The sequence below is a fragment of the Herpailurus yagouaroundi genome, unplaced genomic scaffold, assembly GCF_014898765.1.
Source record: "Herpailurus yagouaroundi ecotype Mexico unplaced genomic scaffold, PumYag 77, whole genome shotgun sequence".
Lineage (NCBI taxonomy): Eukaryota > Metazoa > Chordata > Mammalia > Carnivora > Felidae > Herpailurus > Herpailurus yagouaroundi.
The window spans coordinates 101,786,420-101,811,986 of NW_024412388.1; the positions used below are offsets into that span (position 1 = coordinate 101,786,420).

General features: G+C 38.8%; 1 protein-coding gene across 2 annotated transcripts in view; it reads right to left on the bottom strand.

The window, feature by feature from the left end:
- The window catches only part of SPAG17 (sperm associated antigen 17), a 235,792-nt gene that overhangs the window by 46,673 nt on the left and 163,552 nt on the right, over positions 1 to 25,567 (bottom strand). For both annotated transcript variants that reach the window (XM_040471449.1, XM_040471448.1), the window contains exons 29-40: positions 23,505 to 23,722; positions 21,504 to 21,648; positions 19,619 to 19,773; positions 10,357 to 10,545; positions 8,560 to 8,705; positions 8,326 to 8,456; positions 6,483 to 6,610; positions 4,530 to 4,712; positions 3,461 to 3,574; positions 2,897 to 2,942; positions 879 to 978; positions 622 to 669 (exon numbers count right to left, since the gene is read on the bottom strand). In XM_040471449.1, coding sequence (XP_040327383.1) covers positions 622 to 669; positions 879 to 978; positions 2,897 to 2,942; positions 3,461 to 3,574; positions 4,530 to 4,712; positions 6,483 to 6,610; positions 8,326 to 8,456; positions 8,560 to 8,705; positions 10,357 to 10,545; positions 19,619 to 19,773; positions 21,504 to 21,648; positions 23,505 to 23,722 — 1,603 coding nt within the window. The remainder of the gene's footprint in view (positions 1 to 621; positions 670 to 878; positions 979 to 2,896; positions 2,943 to 3,460; positions 3,575 to 4,529; positions 4,713 to 6,482; positions 6,611 to 8,325; positions 8,457 to 8,559; positions 8,706 to 10,356; positions 10,546 to 19,618; positions 19,774 to 21,503; positions 21,649 to 23,504; positions 23,723 to 25,567) is intronic.

The window sequence follows — 25,567 nt, forward strand, 5'->3', positions numbered from 1 at the left end:
TATCTTTGGCTAGGAATGAAAAGCACAGGGGCTCCTGGGTGGTGCAGTCGGTTAAGCGTCCGACTTCAGCCAGGTCACGATCTCGCGGTCCGTGAGTTCGAGCCCCGCATCAGGCTCTGGGCTGTTGGCTCAGAGTCTGGAGCCTGTTTCCGATTCTGTGTCTTCCTCTCTCTCTGCCCCTCCCCCGTTCATGCTCTGTCTCTCTCTGTCCCAAAAATAAATAAATGTTGAAAAAAAAAAAAAAAAAAAGAAAAGCACATAATGCCTGGAACACATTCTTCACTGAGTTAGAAGAATCCTTGAATGTTTATGACTAGTCTCTTAAGTTCTAGAATATTTATTAGTATATTCGAATTGCCACAGCGCAGAGAATACCTGAGAACTTTCTTGCTTACGAAAAGGAGAGGATCTGCATGAGGGTCAAATGGGCTTCCCCTGGAGATAGTGACAGCCCCACTCATAAGCGGAGTAGCCACTTGGCAAAAATGTGGAAGAAATTCAGACAACGGCAGGGAGCCTAGGTGGTAGGACTTTTCAACCTAGCCCACTCTAAAATTCCTGACTCTACAAAACTGGCCATTTTCACATGCTGATGGATACCGTGCTTCAAGATAGAATTACCTCTTATGTTCCAACTTTTCTTTCCAGTGCTTTCCTTTTGTTGTTTGCCTGCGTGAAAGGAAAGTATGATGAAAAAGGGCAAGGCTCTCAGCTTACAAACAATAAAAGAAAAACCTCTACTGTGTGATAAATTGTTGGCAATGTCGGAGATGAAAGGCTGAGGATGCAGTCACCCCGAGTTATGATGCCACGGCTCTCCATTTCCTCCATCGCTGTATGCTTAATACTAATTGGAACACATTAAGGGATCCGCTTACCTCCATTTCCTTTCAAAGAAATCTGCATCAGTTGTCTCTGGCAGACATTCCGGAGCGGCAGGCAATGATTGCTTGAATAAATCGGTTAGGTGGGCTGCAACTTTAAAAATAGATGCATTTAAATTTATCCTCACATCTTTACGGCACCACATACAATCAGTGCCTGGTGACTCACTTGTTTTCTAAGTGAGTTTTTCTAAGGTTTTCTAAGAGCTTATATTTAATCTATCAAGTGTTCACTAGAATTTCCCTGACCAAACTGTAGTATAACAGTAAACCAGACCACTTTTATCAAATATTCTATTAGCGAACACACACCTTACTGTCCAAATGTAGAATGTAGTGACATCTCATTCATCCCACATCATTTGGGGAATCAGTGTTTGACCTAACTGAATTTCTTCAGATCTGAAACACCAAAACTTTTAAAAAAAATTAACCATCTTACTGAAACTGTTTTTCTAAAAAAAAAAAAAAAAAAATCTAAGGGTCTGAATCTAAGTATATTAACATGATACAATGGTTGTTTGATAATCCGGGCAGTTATTCTGAGTTTATTCCTCAGATCATGATCTCAGTGGGATGTTAACAAAGATTAAAAAAAAAAAAGTTTCCGTGTTCTATCTGAGCTTGGGAAATACTGATTTATACAAGGTTAAATATGTTTTGTTACTGTAGGACTCAGCATACACTGTGGCTCTCTAAAAAATAAGGAAATATGCAGCATTATCCAAACTTACTTTATCATAAAATTCATTTTTGGTGCAGCCATTTCATAGACTAGTGTTTCGGGAAATAGTTTGGGGAGCATTGACTTAAAATCACCACCACTAATATTGTGGCTGTAACTATGCAAGACCCTGTTTGTTTGTTGGTTTGTTTATATGTTTGAAAATATGTTTAGTTTGTTCTTCATTATTAGGCAACCTGCACATTTACCTCGATGGTGATTGTACCCCTCAGACCAGAGACCACAAATTCAAATGCTGCCACTTACAGTTACCGGATAAAGTATAGGGCATCCAGTTAACTTTGAACTCCAGATGGACAACAAATAGTTTTTTGGTATAAGAATGTCCCAAATAGAACATTCAATAGAACTTATACTGAAAGATTACTTATTGTGTACCTGAAATTCAAATGTAACTGAGCCTTCTGTATTTTTATTTGCTAAATCTGACAACCATAACTTAATGGGCTGCCCAGATAAAAGAGAGACAACAGAGTGGCAGCGATGGGCTGTAACAGATTCTTCTGTTTGTGGTCATTCTAAAGGGGCAGCTTTAATCATCTTCAGCCAAATGTCACCATGCGGTAATGTCACATTTCAAGAGATGGAAAATCAGCTAAAAATAACTGTGTAAGCCAACCCTGTGGGGGACACATAAAACACATCTGTGGGCTAAATGAAGCCTATGGCTGCCAGTTTCTGACCTTTGTAATACAACCAAAATAGAAAAGGAAAAGAAAAGCCCAAACCACCAAATGCTTCCCTGCTTGTCTGCTGTGAACTATGAAATCATATAACTAAGTTCGCTGGGGCTATATATTCTCCAAATAAATATGCTTTGAATGAGGATATTTTCCAAGGGTAGACTGCTTGAGCTATATATTCAGTGTAAAATAGTGCCAGGTTTTGGTGGTAACTGTGTAGTTGCTCAAAAGTTCTGCGTGTGTGTGTGTGTGTGTGTGTGTGTGTGTGTGTGTGTGTGTTGGGGGAGAGCGTTGACTGGTTGGTTGTTTCCCCCTTCTGTCTTAGGTATGTTGGAAATACATGCTGAGGTTAACATAAAATTCAAATGTCAACTGTTTTCATTCAACAAATGAAAGCTAAAGATAAATTAGATGCAGCCATGTTTCACAATGTAGGCTGAAAAAATACATAAATAAGTAATTATAATACAACATGGCCAATATGACAACAGAAATATATATATACATGGTACTTTGCTCTCAAAGGAATGACTGAGAAGGATATTTAAGATTTTTAAATATTTTGCAGAAAAATATGTAGTTACCTTCAGTTACATGACTTTTTGTAGTTTCTTCCATTTTAGGGAACGACTGAAATGAAGATAGAATTCCTTAATGATGATGATTATATTACATACAAATTCACTCGGTTTTACAGCATTCTTCATGGAAAATTACTATCAAATGAATTCGTTTTTTAATGCCAGTACAAAATGTATTTGATTTTTTGTAGTCATTCCTTCCACACGACAGAATTTTTAAAAATGCAAGTCATTTCAAGTTGTAGAAATTCCTTTTTCTTCCTCCTTCCTCCTTCATTCACTAATTCATTCCACATTCCAATAAACATCATTTTCTCTGAAGACAGTATAAACTTTTATTTAAGAGCCTTCAGAATTATATGCAGTTTAAGGAAGGGCCTAAGAAGCTTTTGGAAAATTCAATCCATGAGGAATCAGATTTTCCCCAGAAATAAGAAATTATAGGGAGGGAAGGCGAATGTTCCATGGAAGTGGCAGAAACAGCTATGAGGTGTAATATTTTGTCTTGAAGCACCTGATATTGAAACAACAGTGAAAACATTGGTACTGAAAACATTTCCTTCTCACCATGACGAGCTTGAGGAGATCTGCAGCATTGCCTCTTTCGTCCTCGGTTCTGGAATCCTTAACCGTCATTTCCTGTAGCTCATCTTCTTTCTTTACAATATGGTTTATATAATCCTAAGTCAGCGGAATAAAATAAATCAATAAAAAACAGAAATGAGGCAGAAACACCAAAACAGTGGACATCAACTTGAAATACTACTGAAAAGGTAAGAGTATGTAAGTTCCCAGTGCTCAACAAACCAGTTACTGGTCGAGCAATCTGGAAAACCTTTTCCTTGATTACATTAATGAGCAAAGACCTGAAACGTCCAAAAACAAAGCTTGAGGGCCACAAGATCTTAGAACTATATGGAGATGCCACAGAGACATCTAGCTCTGTGCTCCGGTGTCCTCATCAATAAAATGTATGGACTTGGGTTAGATGGTTTCTAGAGCCCTTCCAAGGGTAGTCTTTATGATCCTGTCTATGAATGTAAGTTTAGGCTTAGTCTATGCCTTGGCTTCCAAGAGAAATACACTTTACTTTTTCCATAAACATCTATTTTCATAAATAAATCGTCCCCCACTGTATGCCAGGTGCTGGGTATATAACCATAAACAAAACAAATATAATCCCATTCAGAGACAGTTGACAAACTAGACAGTAAGATGCTATAGGTACTATGTGCACAATTAACTATATATTTACAAATTCTTAGACCATTTCCGAAAACCAACAATCCTTTTCTTCCATGGACAAGTAGCAGATTAATAAGCAGCTGTACTTTTTTTCCAGAGGTCACAAAGCCAGTTCCCCATACAGTAAGAGAGAAGGAGGACACTATATAGTAATCGTATATAAAAGTTACCTATCTTTTCAGTGCGTTAGGGTCTCAATACTTCCTATACCTTCTGGGAACCATTGAGTATTTTCTACTTCTCAACCTCCTACCCTCCGGAAAATTGACATTCCTTTGTCGCATTAGATAAATATTGGTACAGTGACATAATTTCAGATTCCTCAGGAAACCAAGAGGAATGATTGCCCTGTTGCTGATTCCTCTGGGTCGGGTGACCCGGATTCCATTACCTTAAGGGAAACCTGCAGCTTTTGCTTCACCTCCTCTTTTATGACCTCGTGCTGGGTGAACTGGCGCATCTGTAGAACACTGGGGCTCTTGAGTATAGGGGCCGGCGCACTTGCTAGCTGTTTGGACCCAATGTCAAGGCCCTTCCAAATCTGAGTGCCAAATGGAGGTCCAGGAGTCTTCTTCTGTTAACAAAACGAAGCAAAACCACCACCAAAAAAATCAGAATGTTTTCGCTTTTTTTTTTTTTTTTAACTGAGTCCTTATTATGTAGACACGATGCTAGGAACCACTCGTTAGGGAATACGGTGGTCAAAAACATACGGTCCCTGCTCCCAAAATGTTTCTCAAATAGAAGGGAAATTGGTAAGAGAACTGGGCACGCTTTCCTCTTTATATGCGTTACCAGGAACTTGGATATATTAAAATCCTGTAGCATTATCCAGTGCTGTCCCACTGGATAGCATTTGGGGAGTAGTAAGCAATGTCGCATCATGGAAATGTAGCCTAGCTTATGAAAAATGCATAAATGCACTGTTGCTTATTACCCACAAGCAGCCCAAGACATCTGGAATAATCAGGCTTTCACTTTCTGGTTTCATGTTCATTTTGACCTTAGAGAGATTCTTTGAGAGAGAAAACTCATCCCATAGATCCGAGTGGTCTCTGAGCTCACTCTAGATTAAGCATGCCTCCAGAGTCTTCCCCGGATTAGACTCACAGCTTCATGTTACCCTTGTAATTGATTTTCAGGAGTAGTGTGCTTTGATGCCCTACGTCCTGTAGCGTGCCTGATGTCCTCCATTGTAAACTGCTATTCAGTCTGATGCCTGGTCAGTGCTAATCCTGAGGGGCTTGCCTGGGCTGGGCCACTGTGACTGGGCATAGAAGGCCAGAGCCATATGAGTTGCAGAGAAAGAGAATAAACTTCTTTCATTAATCTCAGATGTGGCATGTTATTTGTCATGAAGCACTACCTTCAACCTGGATATAGCCTTAGTGAGTCATTTGGTGTGGCCTTTCTATTTTTCAGATATGGAAGTAGAGGTCCAGTGTGGCTTGTCCCCTATCCCACATTAATAATTGGTAGACTCAGGACTAGAATTCAGATACTTTTCACTCATTGTGTTGGTTATAGCCGCCAAATTACAAAATAGGACTCAGAGGTCTTTGTTACCTTAAGTGTTCATTGTCTGTGCCCTTGCTATTACAAGGTTGTGCAGGGGAACAAAAATCATCATCAACCAAAAAACGTTGTCCTCCCCACCTAACACTTGAATGTCTCTCTGATCATATTATCAATGCCCTCATTGATCTAATAATTTATCATCTAACAATATACTGGGCCTATTACACAAATGGCTTGCAAAGTGAAGTGTCAAGTCTTGCAAGGTATAGGACTTCATGATTCTTGCTCAAGATCTCTAAGACCTTTTCTTCCATTCTTTAAAAAGACTTTCGATGGAGCTTCTCTAATCTGACATAATCACAACGTTTACTTTTTATCATTGTAGTTGCGTATCCTTTGTATAGTCCTTCACATCATTCTTACGCGCTTCAGTTCGTGCATTAGTAAATTAGGCAAAAAAGGAGACCTGAAGTTGGGTGTTAAAACTAACAAATAAGAAATGAGAGAAGGAAAGTTTTCTGTATTGCATAGTATCAGTAATTCCGTGACAGGAGAGGTATAACACGTGTTACTTAGAGTGGATATTTCCATACTATAGGAAGACGTTTGAGCCTGCAACACAGGCTAAAAGAAATAAAGCTAGTCAGGTGTATTTCTCCAAAATCTACAAATGTTAAAAGTCTTCAAATATAAAACTCCCGAGCCCATTAACAGTTTATGTAAGAATGAAAATATACGAATATATGGGAGAAGACTGGAGACACCAATCCATTGATGAAATAGATGTGCAATAGTGTAGTGACTTTGCAGCAGAAAAAATGTATACCTCCACTGAGGGAAACATCTCCCATGACCTTGACTGGAGATTCGGAGGAACAATTGTATCTAATTCTTTCTTCATTAGCCATGGTGATGCTTCACAGAAAGGGCGAAGGACAGTGATGCTCAGGGCACCTGGTTCAAAGAGAGTTATCAGTGGATCATTTCTCTATCAAATACATTCTGAGAATTCAATAGGTTTTCACTAAATTCAGCGAGCTTTTTGATAAGTGAGACATAGTGATTATGCTTAAGAAGCTTACGATCTAACAAGTAAAGTAAGGCTTTTGGCCACTGTAACACCTAGAGACTGGGTTTAGATCACCTGGAATTATTCATTGACACCTTACTATTCTTCAAAAACCACATCCAAGTCCTGTCGGTTCACTTGAGCTTACCCGCTGACCTACCTTGGATCATCTGCCTCTGAGAGATGCTGTTCTGGGCTAGAGCAACAACTAGCTTTTCTACCCAGCTCTACTCTGCGAGTGAACCTCCCGCCAGCGGTGGTCAGAGTGACTGATTATGTTAGTCCATGGTTGACTTCCCACTGTTCACAGGACAAACCCGAGTCCTCGGTGTTTTCTCACCCTGCCCTAACTTGCACTACCCCCTCCTTCTGTGCCCTGGCCACTTCAGCATTTTCCTCCCGGTTCTCCAAGGCTTTTTGCTTTCTGCTTTGTACTGTCTCTTCCAAGAAGGCTCTCCTTCCTATTTTAATTAACTGCTACTTATCCACCAGCTCTTGGTGCCAGTGTCTTCAGGGAAGCCTTGTAGACTACAGCAGGTTCCTCTGTTAATGCTCTCATAGAACCATATTCCTTTCCTTCACAGACCTTACCCCAATTTATAATCACACAATCACAGTTATTGTGTGACTATATAATTAATGCCTATCCTCTCATTAAACTCTAAGCACTATGAAAGCAGGGTCCATGCTGTCTTAGCTCACACTGTATTCCTAACACCCAGCCAGTGTGTTTGGCACATGCTGGGTTATCTAGATGCTAAATAACTAACAGAGGAATTTGTGATGAAGCCTTGCACAACCAATCAGAGCACCCCACTCCCCATATTCACAAAGAACAAAGTTTATTTTATCACGCACACGTGCATCGATACACTAAAAGATATAAGTGTGCAGATGCAGGCATATTCATAAATGAGTGCAAAGTATATACCACCAGAGAAAAGACGAAACATAAACCTAAGCACAACCCATTGGTTTCATTCACAGATAATATGCACGTTTATATCTATGTTTAAATGCACATATAACATACACCGATGATGCTTTCTTAATGCAATATGTATCTCGAACCCTTAGCCACACACTGATTTCTTTGAAATTGATGAGAACAGCATAAATACACAATAAATATAATTATCTATATAACTTATCTTATATTTCAGGCTGACTTTCTAACTCACACATCAAACGTATTTTCTTTTCTTAATATATTAAGTTCATCAAGGCAACACCTTCAAAAAAAAAAGAACTTACAAGTGATATCTCACTTTTCTTTGTTTTTTTTTTTTCCCCTAGCCAGATGAAAGGAACACATAAATAGGATCACAGATACATGCCTACCGTACCTAAACTCCGATTCAATTCAGATCTGCTTACAGGTAGGAGAGGGGCTTATATACAGTTTACATACGTCGATGCCCAGATAAAGCTTGGAGTGAGCATAAGTAGCTGTATAAACAGGTTGACATGGCGATGTGGCAAGTAGAGTTGAAAAGGGAGAAAAAGGGAGGAAGTAGAGATGACGTGGGGGTGGACTGAATAAGGGGGCTGGATGCTGGGAAGGAGACACAATGACTTCCAGACATTCTGGATTCCCTACCTGGCTGTTCTTGTATTGGCTCCTGGAGAACTACAGTAGTTGATTCCCCGTGTGCCAAGGATAGGTATTCTTCTATGTCACTGTCTCGAAGAAGTTCCGCTCCTGATCCGTCAGCATAAATGACAAAAAACCTATTTGACGCAATAAAATTGAATCGCGTGAAGTGTTCAGTTAAAATGCTCCTGAAACGTAACATTTAAAATAAAGGTCATGGTATTATTTTTATCATATTACCTGGGTACATGTTCACCATAGATTTGCAGATGATTCTTATAAACGTGAGTAGATGATAAACTATCATAGCCTTCAGTTTTTTCATTTGGATCATCTTCCAAATTGTTTTCACATAGCATAGTTGATACAGTACCATCAGCCATTACCTATGGGACAAAGTATATAATCAACTAAAGAAAAGAAATGTCATAAAGCTTACATTTCTCGTTTGAGAAAGCATGCGATCTGTTGGTATATCCAGAAAACCAGAGATATTTATTTCCAAGGTAATACACACTAAGTCCAGTTGGCATTAATAAGAGCAAAAACATCTCTACTTACAGACCACACCTAGACTATGAAGACAAACTGGAATATACTCAGAGTAAGGTGAGTAGGATCGCAAGGGACTCAAAATCTTATCTGAGCATTGGTTCACAGAACCGGGGATTTAACCATTGAGGAGAGGCTACCCATCTGAGAGTTGTCTTGAAATATTAAGAAAGTGGCAGTGTGGGAGAAGTTCATATTCTGTGGTTGCAAGTGTGGAATTGGGATTCATGAATAGACTACAAAGGGAAACAGATTTAGCGTGAGAAGAAATGTTCTAGCCATCACTACTGTTTAGATCTGGTGTGGGTCTCTCCAGGAAGAGATGTAGTTCAGGCTAAAAGATCACTGGAGGGGATGTTCAAGAAGAGTATCAGCGCCTAGAAGAATGTTTGGCCTGAATGTCCCATGTGTTTAAAGCCTAGAGGGCTCAGGCCTATAAGGTTCAATTTCAATTCACTACAAGTGAAAATCTGTTAGCAGCCTGAACTCAAGCTGGAAAGACTCTCATTTAGCACAGAAAAAAACAAGCTGGATCAGGGCTAGTCTGCGTACCAAACCAAAGCTGGGGACTCTGTGCTATGGCTCCAAATCTGGAAAATCACTACACCACGTACCAGCTGATACACTGTCTTGGGTGAGGAGTGAAAACAAGGAGAAACGCTTGGAGCAGGGGCTGGCAAACCATTTCTGTCAAGGGCCAGAAAGTAAATAGTTTAGGAACTGTAGGCCATACAATGTCTGTTGCAACTACTCAATTCTGCCATTATATGCAAAGGCAGCCATTGACAATGTGTGAACAAATAAGCGTGGCTGTGTTCCAATAAAGCTGTATAATGACACTGAGATTTGAATTTCCTGTGATTTTTATGTGTCATGAAATATTCATCTCCTTTTGACTTTTTGCCAACCATTTAAAAATATGAAAGTCATTTTTCTCTCAAGGGTCTATATAGACAAGTGGCCATGGTTTGCCAGTTTCTGGCCTCGCTATAAGAGGATAGCTGTGGTGTGGAAGGACAGAAAAACAGAAGAGAGAGCTCTACCATCTAACAGCTAAGCACCTGTCCACCTCCCCATCTTCACACCTACTAGAATCTTCCCTAATTGATATTGCGCACCACGGATTCCCTGCCTAGTCAAACAAACTGGTTCTCTCGCTTTAGCCTGGATACAGACCATTCTTACATCATTTCTTTCTCGTTGGCATTATTTTAAATGTTTAGTAGTATTCCCCCCCTTCCGTTCGAATTCTTTATTTGGCTTTAACGTTTATACCATCCCAACTGTTAGGATTTTCTATACCCTTGGAAGTATACTTTAGAAGCAGAGATATTGGCATCCATTACTGCTTATGCTAAGTATTGGCAGCAAGTGGATAACTAATCCCAAGGCAGCTAAGGCATAAAGCTGAATGGAAGCTCTCCGGTCGAAATATCTCAAAAACAAAGCCCCAGCCTCTCACTCCACACTAATGGTGCACTTTACCTGAAAGGTATTTCCCTCAGGATCCAGGACCTCACAGATAATCTCTGATGTGTGCTTCATGATGTACCTGCTAGCTCTTAGCTGCTCACGTTTTTGGAAAGGATGGTATATATCACTGCTTGGTTCGTGGCAATATATAGCTGAACAATCCCGATCAATGTGAAGGCAGCCTGTGTTGGGAGGTAACACCTAGAAGGGTAACAGAAAGAGAGAAATTATTTAGAAGCGTCTTGTTAAATTTCAGGGATTTGGAAAATCATTTCAGGAGAAATAATTATCTATAGATCTTAGCCATAAACTCTCGTTTCCAGGAAAAACACATTACCCAAGAGAGGACTTTGGCTTTGGGAAGGCCTCCCTGATAAAGAGGCAAACTGAATAATTAAGATATAATTTCTTCTGTGTCCTCATAATTTATCTACTCACTTTAATATTTCTTTTGGCATCTTCTTATTTAAGACATTTAATAAGAAAATAAAAAATATATATTTTAATTGAAATAAACACACTTGCCTCTACTCAAAATGTCTGGAATCCTTCATGTTCTTGGGCAAGAAGTAAGTCGAAGAGAGTCAGAAGCTATGGGACAAATGCTTTTAGGAGGTTTTAATTGTCCCCATTCCTCTGGTGGCTGACACAGTCCTTAAGTATTAGCTTTCATGTAAAGATGTGTGGTTCAGATAGACTCATTTTTGACACATAATTCACATACCATAAGTTCACCCTTTTAAAGTATACACTCAGTGGATTTTAGTTTATCCAAAAACTTGTGCAAACATTATCAGTAACTTAAGAGCATTTTCGCCATCCCGAAAAGAAACCGTGACAACCAGGAGCAGTCACTCTGCATCACTCCTGCCCCTAGCTCCTGGAAACCAGTGGCTATGGACTGCTCTCTCTATGAACTTGAATATTTGAGACATTTCATACAAATGGAAGCATGCACTAGGACACGTTTTGTGTCGGCCTTCTTTCACTTAGCATAATATTTTCAAGACTCATCCATGTCATAGTATCACTACTTCATTCTTTTTTATGGATGAATCATATTTCATTGTCTAGATATATCAAATTTTGTTTACTTATGAGTTGATGGACACATGTTATTTTCACAATCTTGCTATTATTCACAATGCTATCAACATCTGTATACAAGCTTTTGAGTGGACCTACATTTTAATTTCCCTTGGATATCTACCTGGGAGTAGAATTGTTGAGTCAGTTGATAACTCTATTTTTAACTTTTTGAGGAACTGTTTTCCAAAGGGATTGCACCATTATGCATTCCTACCAGCAGTGCATGAGGGTTCCAATTTCTCTGCATCCTCCCTAACACTTATTATTGTCTGTCTTTTGTAGTCTAGTCATGTTAGTGGTTGGGAAGTGGTATTTCATCGTTGAATTTTTGCAATTCCCTGAAGACTAATGATGTTGAGCATCTTTTCATGTGCTTATTTGTCATGTATATATCTTCTTTGGAGAAATGTCTATTCAAATCCTTGCCCATTAAAAAAATTGGGTTATTAGTCTTCATTGTTGAGTTGTAGTAGTTCTTTATATATTCTGGATACTAGACTATTATCATATATGATTTACAAATATATCTTCCATTTTATAGGTTGTCTTTCCACTTTCTGGGTGGTGTCCTTTAAAACACACTTTTTTTCACTTTGACAAAGCTTGGGCTTTTGGTGTCATATCTAAGATGCCCTTGTCAAATTTAAGGAGATGAAGATTTGCACAATGTTTTCTCCTAAGAGGTCTATAATTTGCATTTTTACAGTTAAGTCCTTGCTGCTTTTGAGTTCATTTCTGTGTGTAGAGTGAGGTACAGGTCCAACTTTATTCACCATTTGTTGAAAGACTATTCTTTCCCCCATTGAGTTATCTTGGCATGCTTGTAAAAAAATTATAGACCACAGGTTGATAAATACTTAGTTCTAGTCTATTGATATATATATGCCTATCCTTATTCTATTAAAATTTTTTTTAATGTTTTTATTTTATTTTTGAAAGAGAGAGAGAGAAACAAAGTGCAAGCAGGGGTGGGGCAGAGAGTGAGGGAGACACAGAATCCGAAGCAGGCTCCAGGCTCTGAGCTGTCAGCACAGAGTCCTATGCGGGGCTCAAAACCACAAAGTGTGAGATCATGACCTGAGCAGAAGGCTGATGCTTCACCAACTGAGCCACCCAGGTGCCCCAATGCCTATCCTTTTCTAGAACCACACTGTCTTGATTACTATAGCTTTGCAGTAAGTTTTAAAATCAGGAAGTGTCAGTCATCTAACTTCGTTCTTTTTCAGGATTGTCTTGGTTATTCTGAGTACCTCAAATTTACATAAGAATTTTAGTATCAGCTTATCAATTTTGGCAAAAAAGGCAGCTGGGATGTTGATGAGGAATGTAGGGAGTACTGCCATCTTAACAAGATTTAGTCTTCCATAAATTTAGTATGTAATGTTTTTCCATTTATTAAGTTTTCTTTAATTTTGTTCAGTGATATTTTGTAGTTTTCAGTGTTTAAGTCTTATACTTCTCTTATTAAATTTATTTCTAAGTATTTTATTCCTTTTTTTTAAATCCTTATCACCTCTTTCACCCATGCCCTACCCCCTTCCCTTTGGTAACCATTTGTTTGTTCACTAAAGTTAACAGTCTATTTCTTGTCTTGTCTTTCTCTCTTTTTTTTCCCCCTATGTTCATCTGTTTTGTTTCTTAAATTCCACATATAAGTGAAATCAGATGGTATTTGTCTTTCTCTGATTGACTTATTTCACTTAGCATTATACTTTCTAGATCCATCCATGTTGTGGCAGATGGCAAGATTTCATTCTTTTTCATGGCTGAGTAATACTCGGTTGTATATATACCACATCTTCTTTATCCATTCATCTATTGATGGACACTTGAGCTGCTTCCATAATGTGGCTATTGTAAATAACACTGCAATATCTTTCTGAATTAGGGGTTTTGTATTTTTTGGGTAAATACCCAGTAGTGCATTTACTGGATTGTAGGGTAGTTCTATTTTTAACTCTTTGAGGGAACTCCATAATGTTTTCCACAGTGGCTGCACCAGTTGCATTCCTACCAACGGTGCAAAAGTGTTCCTTTTTCTCCACATCCTCACTAGCACTTGCTGTTTCTTTTGTTGCTGAGTTTAGCCATTCTGACAGGTGTGAGGTGATATTTCATCAGAGTTTTGATTTGTATTTCCCTGATGATGAGTGATGTTGAGCATCTTTTCATGTATATGTTGGCCATCTGGATGTTGTCTTTGGAAAAATGTCTGTTCATGTCTTCTGCCCATTTTTAAATTGGATGACTTGTTTTTTGTGTGTGTTGAGTTGTGTAAGTTCTTTATATATTTTGGATACTGACTCTTTATCAAATATGTCATTTGCAAATATCTTCTCCCATTCAGTAGGTTTTCTTTTAGTTTTGTTGATTATTTCCTTCACTGTGCAGAAGGAATTTTGATGTCATCCGAACATTTTATTCTTGCTTTTGTTTCCTTTGCCTCAGAAAACATATCTAGAAAAATGTTGCTAGAGCCAATGTCAGAGAAATTACTGCCTGTGCTCCTTCTAGGATTTTTATGGTTTCAGGCCTCACATTTAGGTCTTTAATCCATTTTGAGTTTATTTTTTTTGCATGGTGAAAGAAAGTGCTTGAATTTCATTCTTTTGCATGTAGCTGTCCAGTTTTCCCAATGCCATTTGTGGAACAGAAGCATTTTATTTCTTTTGATGCTACTTTAAATGGAATTATTTTATAAATTTCAATTTTGGATTGTTCATTGTTAATGTAGAAAATACAGGGGCGCCTGGGTGGCTCAGTCAGTTAGGCGGCTGACTTCGGCTCAGGTCATGATCTCGCGGTCTGTGAGTTCGAGCCCCACGTCGGGCTCTGTGCTGACAGCTCAGAGCCTGGAGCCTGTTTCAGATTCTGTGTCTCCCTCTCTCTGACCCTCCCCCGTTCATGCTTTGTCTCACTCTGTCTCAAAAATAAATAAATGTTAAAAAAAAAATAAAAAAAAAGAAAATACAATTGATTTTTGTATATTGATCTTACACCTTGCTGAACTTTTTTTTATTAGTTCTAATGGTGTGTGTGTGTGTGTGTGTGTGTGTGTGTACATTGAATTCCTGGTGGATTGTATTCCTAAGAATTTTCTAAATACATTTTTTCATCATCTTAAAAAAAAAAGAAAATCTTTTACTCTTTCTTTTCAATTTGCTTGCACATTATTTGTTTTTATTGTCTGATCAATGTTGAGTTAGAAGGGTGAGAGCAAACATTCATGTCCCATGTCTGATCTTAGGGGAAATTTTACCAATCAGGATGCTCTTTGTTAGCTATGGTGTTGTTTTTGTTTTGTTTTGTTTTGTTTGTTTGTTTTTAGTAGATGCCCTTTATCAGGTTGAAGAAGTTTCCTTCTATTCCTACCACTTTGAGGTTTTTTTTTTAATCATGAAAGGGCTTTGAATTATGTAGAATGCTTTTTCTGAGTCTTATTTGGATAATCATATGGTTTATGTCCTTTATTCTATTAATATAGTATATTATATTGATTGATTTTTTTCATCTTGAACCAACCTTGCATTCCGGGGATAAATCCTACTTGGTGACAATGTATAATCCTTTTTACATGTTTCTGGGTTCAGTTGGTTAGCATTTTCTTGAGGATTTTTATCTATGTTCATAATAAACATTGGTCTGGAGTTTTCTTGTGATGACTTTGTCTTGTTGTAATATCAGTGTAATACGTACATGCTAGCATTAGTTGAGAAGTGATTCCTCCTCTTCTATATATTGGAAGAGTTTGGGAAAATTATTCAGAGTTAATTCTTCCATAAATATTTGGTAGAATTCACCAGTGAAGCCTTCTGGACCTGGGTTTCTCTGCGTGTTATGCTTTAAAATTACCAATTAAATTTCTTTACTTGTTATAGGTCTATTCTAACTTTTTAGTTCTTCTTGACTCAGTTTTGGTAGTTTGTACCTTTCCAGAGATTTATCTTTTTCATCTATGGTATCTAATCTGTTGGTATTCATAGTATTTCCTTATAATCTTTTTCATTTCTGTAAGGATAAAAATGTTTTCTCTTTCATTCCTAAATCTAGTAATTTGGGTCTCCCCTCTCTCTCTCTCTCTCTCTCTGTCTAGCTAAAGGTTTTGTTGACCTTTTCTATTCTGTTCTTTCATTTATTTCTATTCTTATCTATGTTTTACTTCTATATGCTTGCTTTTAGTTTCCCTTCTTTTTTCTAGGTTCTTAGGGTGGAAGTTTAGGTTATTGATTTGAAATCTTCTTTCTTAGTATACACATTTAGACATATAAAGCTATAATTTTCCTCTATGCATTGCCTTAGCTGCATTGTATAAGCTTTGGTATGTTAAGCTTTTAATTTCAGTCATCTCAAAGAAATCTCTGTGATTTCTTCTCTGTGTTAAGTTTCACATATTTGTGGATTCCCCAAACTTCTTTCTGATTTTTAATTTAATTCCGTGGTGGTGGTAGAACATATTTTGTATGATTTTGAACGTTTTAAATCTACTGAGACTTGTTTTGTGGTGTAACACATTGTCTTTCCTAGAGAATATTCCATGTGCACTTGAGAATAACGCATTTTGTTGTTGAGTGGAGTGTTCTATAGAGGTCTAGTGGATCTCATTGGCTTATTCTGGTGTTTAAGTCTTTTATTTTTCTTTTATCATGCACTTTTATGGTATATTGCTCAATATATTACTGAAAATGGGCTACTAAAGCTTCCAATTATTGTTGAATGGTCTATTTCTTCTTTTAACTATGCTAGTCTTTACCATTTAAAATAAGACATTTTAAATTGTATAATGTACAACTCTGGAAATATTCATGTTGTTGGGAAAATAAGTAAAGTTCTGCACCATACGATGGCCCACGGGACTAACATAAGGTCTAGAGACTCCTCTTCCAGGTTCTTCTTCCTGCCCTGCTTGTCTGCAGCCAAGTAATTTGCCTGCACCAAATTACTACTAGTGCAGAATGCGGAAGTAACAGAAGATAAATTGTCCCCCATGCTTGTGCTCAGGACTCAGATCTCTGGAGAAGGACCTCCTCTGAGCCCGCTGGTGTAAAATAAAACTCTGATCCATCAAGATCTCTGAGTGCCGCTTGGTTTTGCCACCAGTGATCCAGCCTGGTTCCATAACAATGTGTTTAGGAACTGTGTTGTTCGGTGCTTAATATGTTTATAATTGTTATGTTTCCTTGATGGATTACTCCTTTTATCATCAGAACATAACCTCTTTGTCTCTGGTAATATTTTATTGTAAAGTCTATTTTGTCTGAATTAGCACAGACACTCTAGTTCCCTTTCAATTACTTAATCTAGGTCTATCTATTTTCAGCCTTTTCCCTTCAACCTATTTGTGTCTTTGACCATAAAAGTGTATCTGTTGTAAAGAGCATATATTTGGATCATGTTTTTAAATCCATCCTTCCAATATCTGCTTTTTTATTGGATTGTTTATACTGAGAAGGTCAGAATTACATCTTCCAATTTTCATTTGTTTTCTATATGCCTTATGCTTCTTTTTCCTCTCAATTCATCCATTACTGCCTTCTTTCGTTTTAAACAGATATTTCCAGTGTGCCCTTTTAGTTCCCCTATTGTTTCTTTTACTATATATTTTCAGTTATTTTCTTAAAGTTTCTTGAGGATCACAAATAACGTCTTAATTTATAATCATCTACACTGTACTTAATACTAACTTAATTTCAATATTATATAAAGTCTTTGTTCCTATATAGCTCTATTCCTCCCCTCTCCTCTTTGTGTTATTATTGTTAAAGAAAATTACATCTTTATATGTTATAAGTGCATATTCTTCGGAATCTAGAAAGCCACATTCATGTGCAGGACTGTGTGCATGCCCAGAAAATAACTCTGAAAGCCCTAATCTTTCACCCTTGCTGATAAAGAGGATCTGCATAAGCAGGGAGTGAAGGCTAAGTAGAGCGAGCTTTCTCTAGCTTCCAGCTGGAACACTGGAAAAAATACTGCAGCATGCAGATCGAACCCTCAGTAGAGGATGATTCCAAGCAATATGTCAGAGCTTTTCAAAGCCTTCTAAGGACTTCTGTTCCCCAGCTGTTGCCTTTAATGTTTTTGTTTATCCTCTTCTTTGTTATTGCCACTTCAGGCAGCCGTAATGTTAACTTACCACTGTTCGGGGAGAAGTCTGTTTGTAGTGAGTAAGCTCAGAGTCAGATGAAACAAAGACAATGCTTGCAAATGGGGTTTCCAGGGAACTGCGAGACAGGTCAACAATGACAATATTTTGTGGTGGGACTTTTGGGGAGCTCTAAGTCTATTCTTCCTCTTTAAGTGGATGCTGGCATGCTGGTTTTCATTGCTATCATGAATGTGAGGGTGTTGATTTTCAAGGCTACCATGAAGCTAGGGGAGGCGAGGGGAATATGGCAAGTGAAATCACCAGGAATCTTGCCGTACTTCCTGAGAATGAGTCTTTGTCTTTCTTTGTTTTTCTGATTGTTGTAATCCTTTGGTTAATTTTCAGTGTTCTGAAAAAGTTGATTTTGACAATATTTTCAGCTTTCTAGTTGTTTTTATGGAGTAGTGTACTTCTGGAGGTCCTTACTCCACCATTCTGGAAGTGTCTCATACTGACTATACGAACTGTTATACCTGCTTCTTCTTTGATGCTTTGGTTGACCTTTTTGTGCTGCTAAGGAACAATGGTGGACAATACCAAGCTCTACCTCTCTTTTTATACATTACCCACAATCCAGCCTCGCTTATCATCTGTCCATTGTCCTAATGCTGGTGAGTGAGGAAGTGATGACCAACCCATGGGTGGGGGGGGGTGCATAAGGCACGCCATCTTTCAGTTCTATACAACTAGAGAACTATAATAGGTGTTGGTAAATTTATTTGGAGTTTTGTTGTTGTTGTTGTTGTTGTTGTTTTCTTTTTTTCCAGTTGGGAACTAAGGTCTGTGTATTTCTCAATCAGGAGTGATTGGCCTTCCAATCCTCTCTCGGGCTGTGTTTTGGGAGATTGAGCAAACCTGGGAGGAACAAGTGACTACATAATAGTGGCAGACACTCAATGTCCCTAAGTTGGATCTCTTTTCTGTCTGGGTCTCCTCCTCCAGTGCCAACTGTCATTGGTTCTAAAATTCCTTCGCCCTCATAGTTGTAACCATTAGAGTTTGGGACTATGATAAAAACAAAAGGCAAAAGCTGGCCTTATCACAGAATCTTAGGGGATTCTCATGACCTCTGGTGGCACACATGGTACTAGATTGTGGATGCTGCCAATCTGCCGAAAAAAATGGCCATTCTGAATGTTGTAGAAGAAAAATTGCGCCCCTTAGCCAACTGCAACACTTTACAGTCACGTCTCACTTTCAGCACCTGCCTTGCCCCATAACAGTCTACACTGGAAGAAGAGGGAGAGAAAGGTGGGCGTGGGGGGAGAATGAACTGGCCTTCAGCAGCTTCCACCAGTAACAAATGAGCTCTATGTCCATCATCTTCAGGCTTTGAGCTGTCAGCATCCGGTGACATTGTGTCTGACATCCTGGCACTTGTGTCTCTTCTCCAGCAAGCAGAATGATAAGGGCAAATCCTTCTAAGGCTAAAGGGACTGCAGGCTGACACTGGGTGGTTGTGATTAATAGGGAAATGTAGGGAGGTACAGGAGCTGCTGACAATGTTCCTCCCTGACCCTTCAAGAACAAACTGCCCTCCTAGGACCGCACAGGCCTTATGCTCCCCGCCCCCCATCCTGTCAGGACATTAGGTAGAGTGAAGGCGGGCTGGAGATGGGAAGGACGGGAGAATATGAATGAGGTCAGAGGTTGCAGGAGGTGAAGCCGGTCGGGTAGGCACAGGAGAGACCGCATGAGGGCTTCTAACGGTGCCTGCCACCTACCACATAAAAGATCCCCAACAACTACATTCTGGTTTAAAACCTTGATCCAAAAATGCCAAAGCATTATAAGACAAGCGGGACATTTGTTGTTGTTGTTGTTGTTGTTGTTGTTTTGTTTTGTTTTTGTTTCTTTCTGCAATGGATTGTCAGAAGAAGGTGAACAAGTAAAAAAGAGATTGAGAAATGTGTTCTAAGAACATGAGACAAAAGGAACATCAGCCGTACATGGCAGGCATGTTCACCGCCCCAGAGCAGTGGGTTCGCTTAGTTGAATGGACGCTTGTCTCTGGCACCCCTCATTTCCCCACAGACCCACCTGATACGTTCCCTGTGGTTTTGCGATAATAGACGTCCCGTCCCCAAAGGTGGCACAGCAGCTACTGTCCTCGCAGTTGGTGATGACAGTGGCATAGTGTGCATTTTCGATCCACATGCACTTCACCTGCCTGGTGACCGTTTGAGGACTTTCGGCTGCAAGCAAGTGCAAGGTAAGCAGATGTGACAGGATGCACACATTGGGAAACACGCCCACCTGCTGGGTTTGTTCCTGTCTCCTGGCCCCTGGACTAGCGGTGGGGACGGGTGCTGAGGACTCACACCACAGGGCTGGTGTGTGTGGTCCACTCACTGTCAAAGCAGAGTCGTTCTTCCAGAACAACTCTTCCTACTTATTTAGTGTGCTATTTTGTTCTACTATGTTTATTTTGAGAAAGTGAAAACACCCAGAGGAGCATAAATTATAATTTAATTTTTCATATACTCACCAATCAAAAGGTACACTTGTCAGTGTTTTACCGTATTTGTTTCAACATTTTTCATATGTATACAAGAGAAAAATTACAGGTGAGTCGAAGTTCACTTTTCTCCTGGCCCCTGGGTTTACTCCTTTCTCTTGAAATCTATTTTTATCTTTTATGTAAATATGTGTATCAAAAATAATGTATAATCTTTTGTGGGCTTTACATATGCGTAGATTATATATATCACTGTATGTATCATTCTGCACCTACTTTTTTGTATTTAACATTGCTCTGAGAACTTCAGCCCTCTTGATATACAGGTGTGTGGCTATATATGTGTGGATATACTTCATTCCTTTTAACTACTGTATAGTATTCCTTTATAAGATTGTACTGCCTTCTATTTTCCTATTCTGCTGTTGATGGCCATTTATTTACCAGTATTTTGATATTGGACTTGGATTTGCAAGTAATGCCCTGAACATGTTTCCTTGGACAAGTGTGTAAGAGGAAGAGGAAGTGAAGTGGAGTTAGTGCATCGTATGATAGGCACATTAAATTGCCCTCTCCGGTGGCTCTTCTAATGTTCCCTCTAACCAGTGGGGTAGGAAGGTTGTTCTTTTCCCATTCACTTGCCAATTTTGTCGCACTTAATTTGGCGACATTTAATGAAGCATTTAATGCACTGAACAAATAAACTCTGGAATTAAAGAAAAGGGAGTCAGAGAATAATTTGACCTTAAAAATCTTAAGAGGCGCCTGGGTGGCTCAGTTGGTGAAGCATCCGACTTTGGCTCAGGTCATGATCTTGCAGTTTGTGAGTTCAAGCCCCCGCTTGTTTTTCTCTCACACCATCTCTCTGATGAGAGGCGTGTTCAGAACTGAAGGAGGACCTGAGGCCACCTGTATGCAGATCAGATTCCTTAAGGATTAATGGAAACAGGTGTGAGTGCTGATGTCCAGGGCAATTGAGTCATGATTATTTACTTTTAATTGCCACCAATCTAGACCAATCTAGGTTTTAGTGGTGAAAATAGAAAAAGGTGCTATTACTATCTACAGCCAGCTAGGGCTTTTATCACTCCCGTGTCTGTTGAGGGTAAAGATTGTAACAGCAGGACCTAAGAGGCTCTGCTCTTGACTGCGCACGCACTCTTTGGTTGACAGAGTTCTTCAAAAAAAATATTTTTCTTGTGTGTGTTAATAAGAGCAGTGAGGCTCCTCGTCTTATTCTAAAGACATCAAATATTTGGGGCACCTGGGTGACTCAGTGGGCTGGGTGACCAACTGCTGATTTCGACTCGGGTCATGATCCTAGGGTCATGGGATTGAGCCCCATGTTGGGCTCTGTGCTGAGCATGGAGCCTGCTTGGGATTCTCTCTCCCTCTGCTCCACTCATGCTCTCTCTCTTTCTCTCGCTCTCTCTCAAAATAAAAAAACAAAAGCAAATGATAACTTACTTATTTCTTGATCATCCGGAGGAGTAATACAGTCTTCATAAACTTGATAAAAAGTTGTGATTCTGGTACCATCAGCATGATCCACTATCCGAGTACCATCTTTCTTTTCCACAATGATCACTCTGTCTTCTCGAGTTATCATGACCTGAACATACAAAGGAAGAGCATGGTCATTTGGTCAGGTGGGTTAATCCCAAGTGCGTTTATTTTTATGCCTCATTGAGTATCATCAAAATCCTGGTTATCTGTTTATAAGCTAAAGTTTTATCTCTTCTACTTGGACAAAGCTTTACAACAATTCCTAGGAGGCGGGCAATGCTATCCCCATTTTGTAGATTATGGAAGTTAGGCTTGGAGAAGTTAAGAAATTTGCTCAAGGTCACTCAGCAAATGTCAGGGCTGGTGTTGACTAAGGCTGTTTGACTTGAACACTGATGCTCCTTCCATTGTCATGTATTTGTGAATGAAAAGTTAGTATCAGGACTGGCCTGGCCGAGTTCTGTCTGGGAACATGACCCCAGGTTCTGCCTCCTTGAAAATTATAGGTTTAAAGTAAGCATGGCCTGCTGAGGCTGCCTTTCCTATGCCAATATTGGCCTAATGTCATCAGAACAGAAGGTGAATCATGCTCTTAACCACCATGTTCTGCAGAAGTATTCCTCATTGTACATACTGGTTGAGAGTTCCAAGGCTAAGAACCTAAAATAATGAATAGTGTACATTTCTTTCTCATATATAGTGATTTCTGCCTACTATAAAGAGATACGAAGGCAATTATCACCTGCTTCCAACAGCCCCAGACATTTGAGTCAAAAAACAGCTGACAAACCCACTCTCACACCCATCTGCACTCTTTGGTGAAATACTGTGGCCCTTACAGTTAGGACAGTACAAGTTAGAAAATACTCAATGGTTGAATTATATATTATAGAATTTGCAATTATTGCCAATTGAACACCATGATTGAAATATGTATTATATAAATTGCTATTATTGCCAATTGGACACCATCTGTGAAAGGAAGGGGAAGGAAGCATGAACGGGCAGAGGCGGAAGCTGAGCTGTGGCACAGACCCGACAAAGCCTCAGTCAACTGGCAGGAGCTCGGGAGCCAGTATCCCCTGCCCCAGTGTCCCAAGTCTGATAGCAGGAGCCAGATTGGCATACCCCTGCCTCACTCAGTCACTGCACGCAGCTACCTTGGAACCATGTGAGTCAGGCAAAGCAACTCTCTGCAACTGAGGCAGATGCGGAAAGACCTGAGAGCTGCCCAAGTGGAATCCAACACTTCCTGGATATACTCTTGACCACATTACTTAACTTGCGGAGGCCCAATTTCCTCATCAGTGTCATACAATATTCATTGGTGCAAAGACTGAACGAGATAGTGTAGACAAAACCCCAAATCCCTAACAGAAATCCCGGCACACAGAAGGTGCTACTGTTCATCCCAGAAGTTTCGATTTCTTATCATTAATCAAACCATGATTTTCTGTACCACTCATTTGTCACTTATTCTTAGGCCACAAATAAAATCTTTTGTACAGTTGCTCTGGAGTGTTGCTAAATTCTTGAATTATTTAATGTGAGTATCTCCTTAAATATACCATACATACTTTGCAGTCAAGGATCACGAGCAAATTTCTAGCATTCATTCCAGCTGCACAGAAAGAAGTAGGAACCAAGCACAGCCCAACTTCTAGAAGATAAGACATACACACAAATACATTCAACATAAAGAAACACGTGACACAATCTTCTAAGTGTTAAATGTGGTACATTCATGATGTGTTTCTCATTTCAAAAATTATTATTTCATGGCACGTTACATTAGTCAAATAAACCACCCAGTGTTTTTGTGTTTGGGAAGACGGGTCCGTGTGTTCATCCATCCACCTAGTTACCGGTTACAGAAAACTAATTATTTGCCAGGCACTCTTCTATGTGTTTCAGAACTCTAACGACTTATAAAAATTTGCAACATACAATAGTTTGCCATACCGTTCCACTGACAGGATCTGTGGCCTTAAAGAATAATAATGGGGTCATGTCTGCAATTCTTTCCAGTCCTCTGGTGCCAATCCGATTTCCTTCAGGTGTGGTTGTAAACCAGGTGCCTACATGAACGTCTACAGGAGTTACTGCTTGAACCGTCTCTGGGTGAGGTTCATGGCTTTCATTCTTATGTGCCATTGATGACTGATTTTTGTGACTTTTTCCTGTAGAAGTTCAAGTAAAATCAAACACAATGTAACTATAATATCAATTACATAAATTACTAAGTTTTAACACACTGTAAACTACCTCAGACACTGTGGCATAGAAATTCTATGTAGTATTCATCAGTTATATTATTTTTTCAAGTGGAAAAATATATCAAGTTATGCACTTGAACCTTGGCTGGATTCCCATCACCTCTCCCCAAATAGACACATGCATATACAGCTCACCCTCTATGGCACGATACCTATTTGGTCAACTGCTGTGTACCTTTAAGTATTGCTTATAGCTCCCTGGATTCCAGATTTGGGGCTCTGTACCCTGGTTTTTAAAGCCTACCTTTGCTCCCTACCTTTGACTCCTTTTTTTGACTTACTTAACTCTAGCATTATATGAGATTTTTAACTCTTCATTCCCCTGATTTTGTCATTTTGTTAGTAACAGATAGGAGACAGCTTTCTTCAGCCCTGGATCTGGAGAACTTTACCAACCAGGCATATATCCTTGGCCTCTCACTAGGGGAGAGGATTTGTAGAGTTCGACTACTCCACTGATAATCATCTGATGCATATCTCATCCCTATCCCTCCCTACCACGATCTATTTGGAAGACAGTAATGAGAAAGCCCTCAAGGAACTCTGAATAATGTCTCAATGCCTTTTTCAGGATAGATTTGCTCCATTGGTATAAATAATAATAAGTGATCTGTAGATGAAATTTGCCCATGTTATCAAACCTCAATGATGAAGTGAATTCAGACCCAGAAGCAAATTACAAGAAAAGATAGTAAAGGATTGTTAACTCTTGGAAGATTCCTCAGAGTCAGAGTATGAAATGTGCATCAGAGCATCGATCCTGGACTAATATGCAGACTCAGCTAATGGGAAGACCCAAGTAAGACAGATACCATTGCCCTAGGATTTAATTTGGACTTACTTCTATTTCCAGAGCATTAAAAGAGCACTGAAAGATAGACCTGTAGAAATTATTTCGAATGAATCTCAGAGAGTCAAAACGATAGAAATAATAAAAGAGAGGTAAAAATCTCTAATACATGCTTAATTAGAATTCTAAAAGAAGAGAAAAAAAGGAACAGAAACAATATTTGAGGAGGTAACTATTGAGAACTTTCCAGAATCAATGAAAGATATTAACCCAGAGATTTAAGAACCTCAATGTATACTAACTGGATAAATAAAAAGAAATCCACACACAGCTAAACTGTATTGAAATTATAATAAAAAAAGAAAATATATTCAAGGCAGTTAGATTATCTTCACAGCAATAGCAATTAGACTGACAGCCAATTTTTCGACATCATCACTGGAAACAAGAAGAGTATAGAGAATTTTTGTGAATATACTGAGAGAAAACATCTGTCAATCCAGAATTCTGTACCCAGTGAAATTATCATCCAAGGATGAAGACAACATAAACACAATTTTTGGGAAGCTATCTGTTATATGATAAATAGATTAGAAGCTCCAGTAAAAAGACAAAAATTATCAAACTGAATTTTAAAAATATTACCCTATAAGTTGCTCACAAGAGATACATTTAAACATAAACCACAGGAAGTAAAATAAAATATGAAAAAGTTACACTGTAAAGGGATTAATAGCTGGTGTGTCTATAATAATATAACATAACATAATAAGATAAGCAAAATACAATTTTGCCCTCATAGAATAGACATTAGGGCAAAAAAGAATCCTAGAACAAAAAACCACTGCATACTGATAAAATGTTAAATTCACCACAAAGATATTATAATTTTTAAATTTATAAGTATCTAAAACCATATCCTCAAAGTATATAAAGAAAAATTAGACAGAACTATTCAA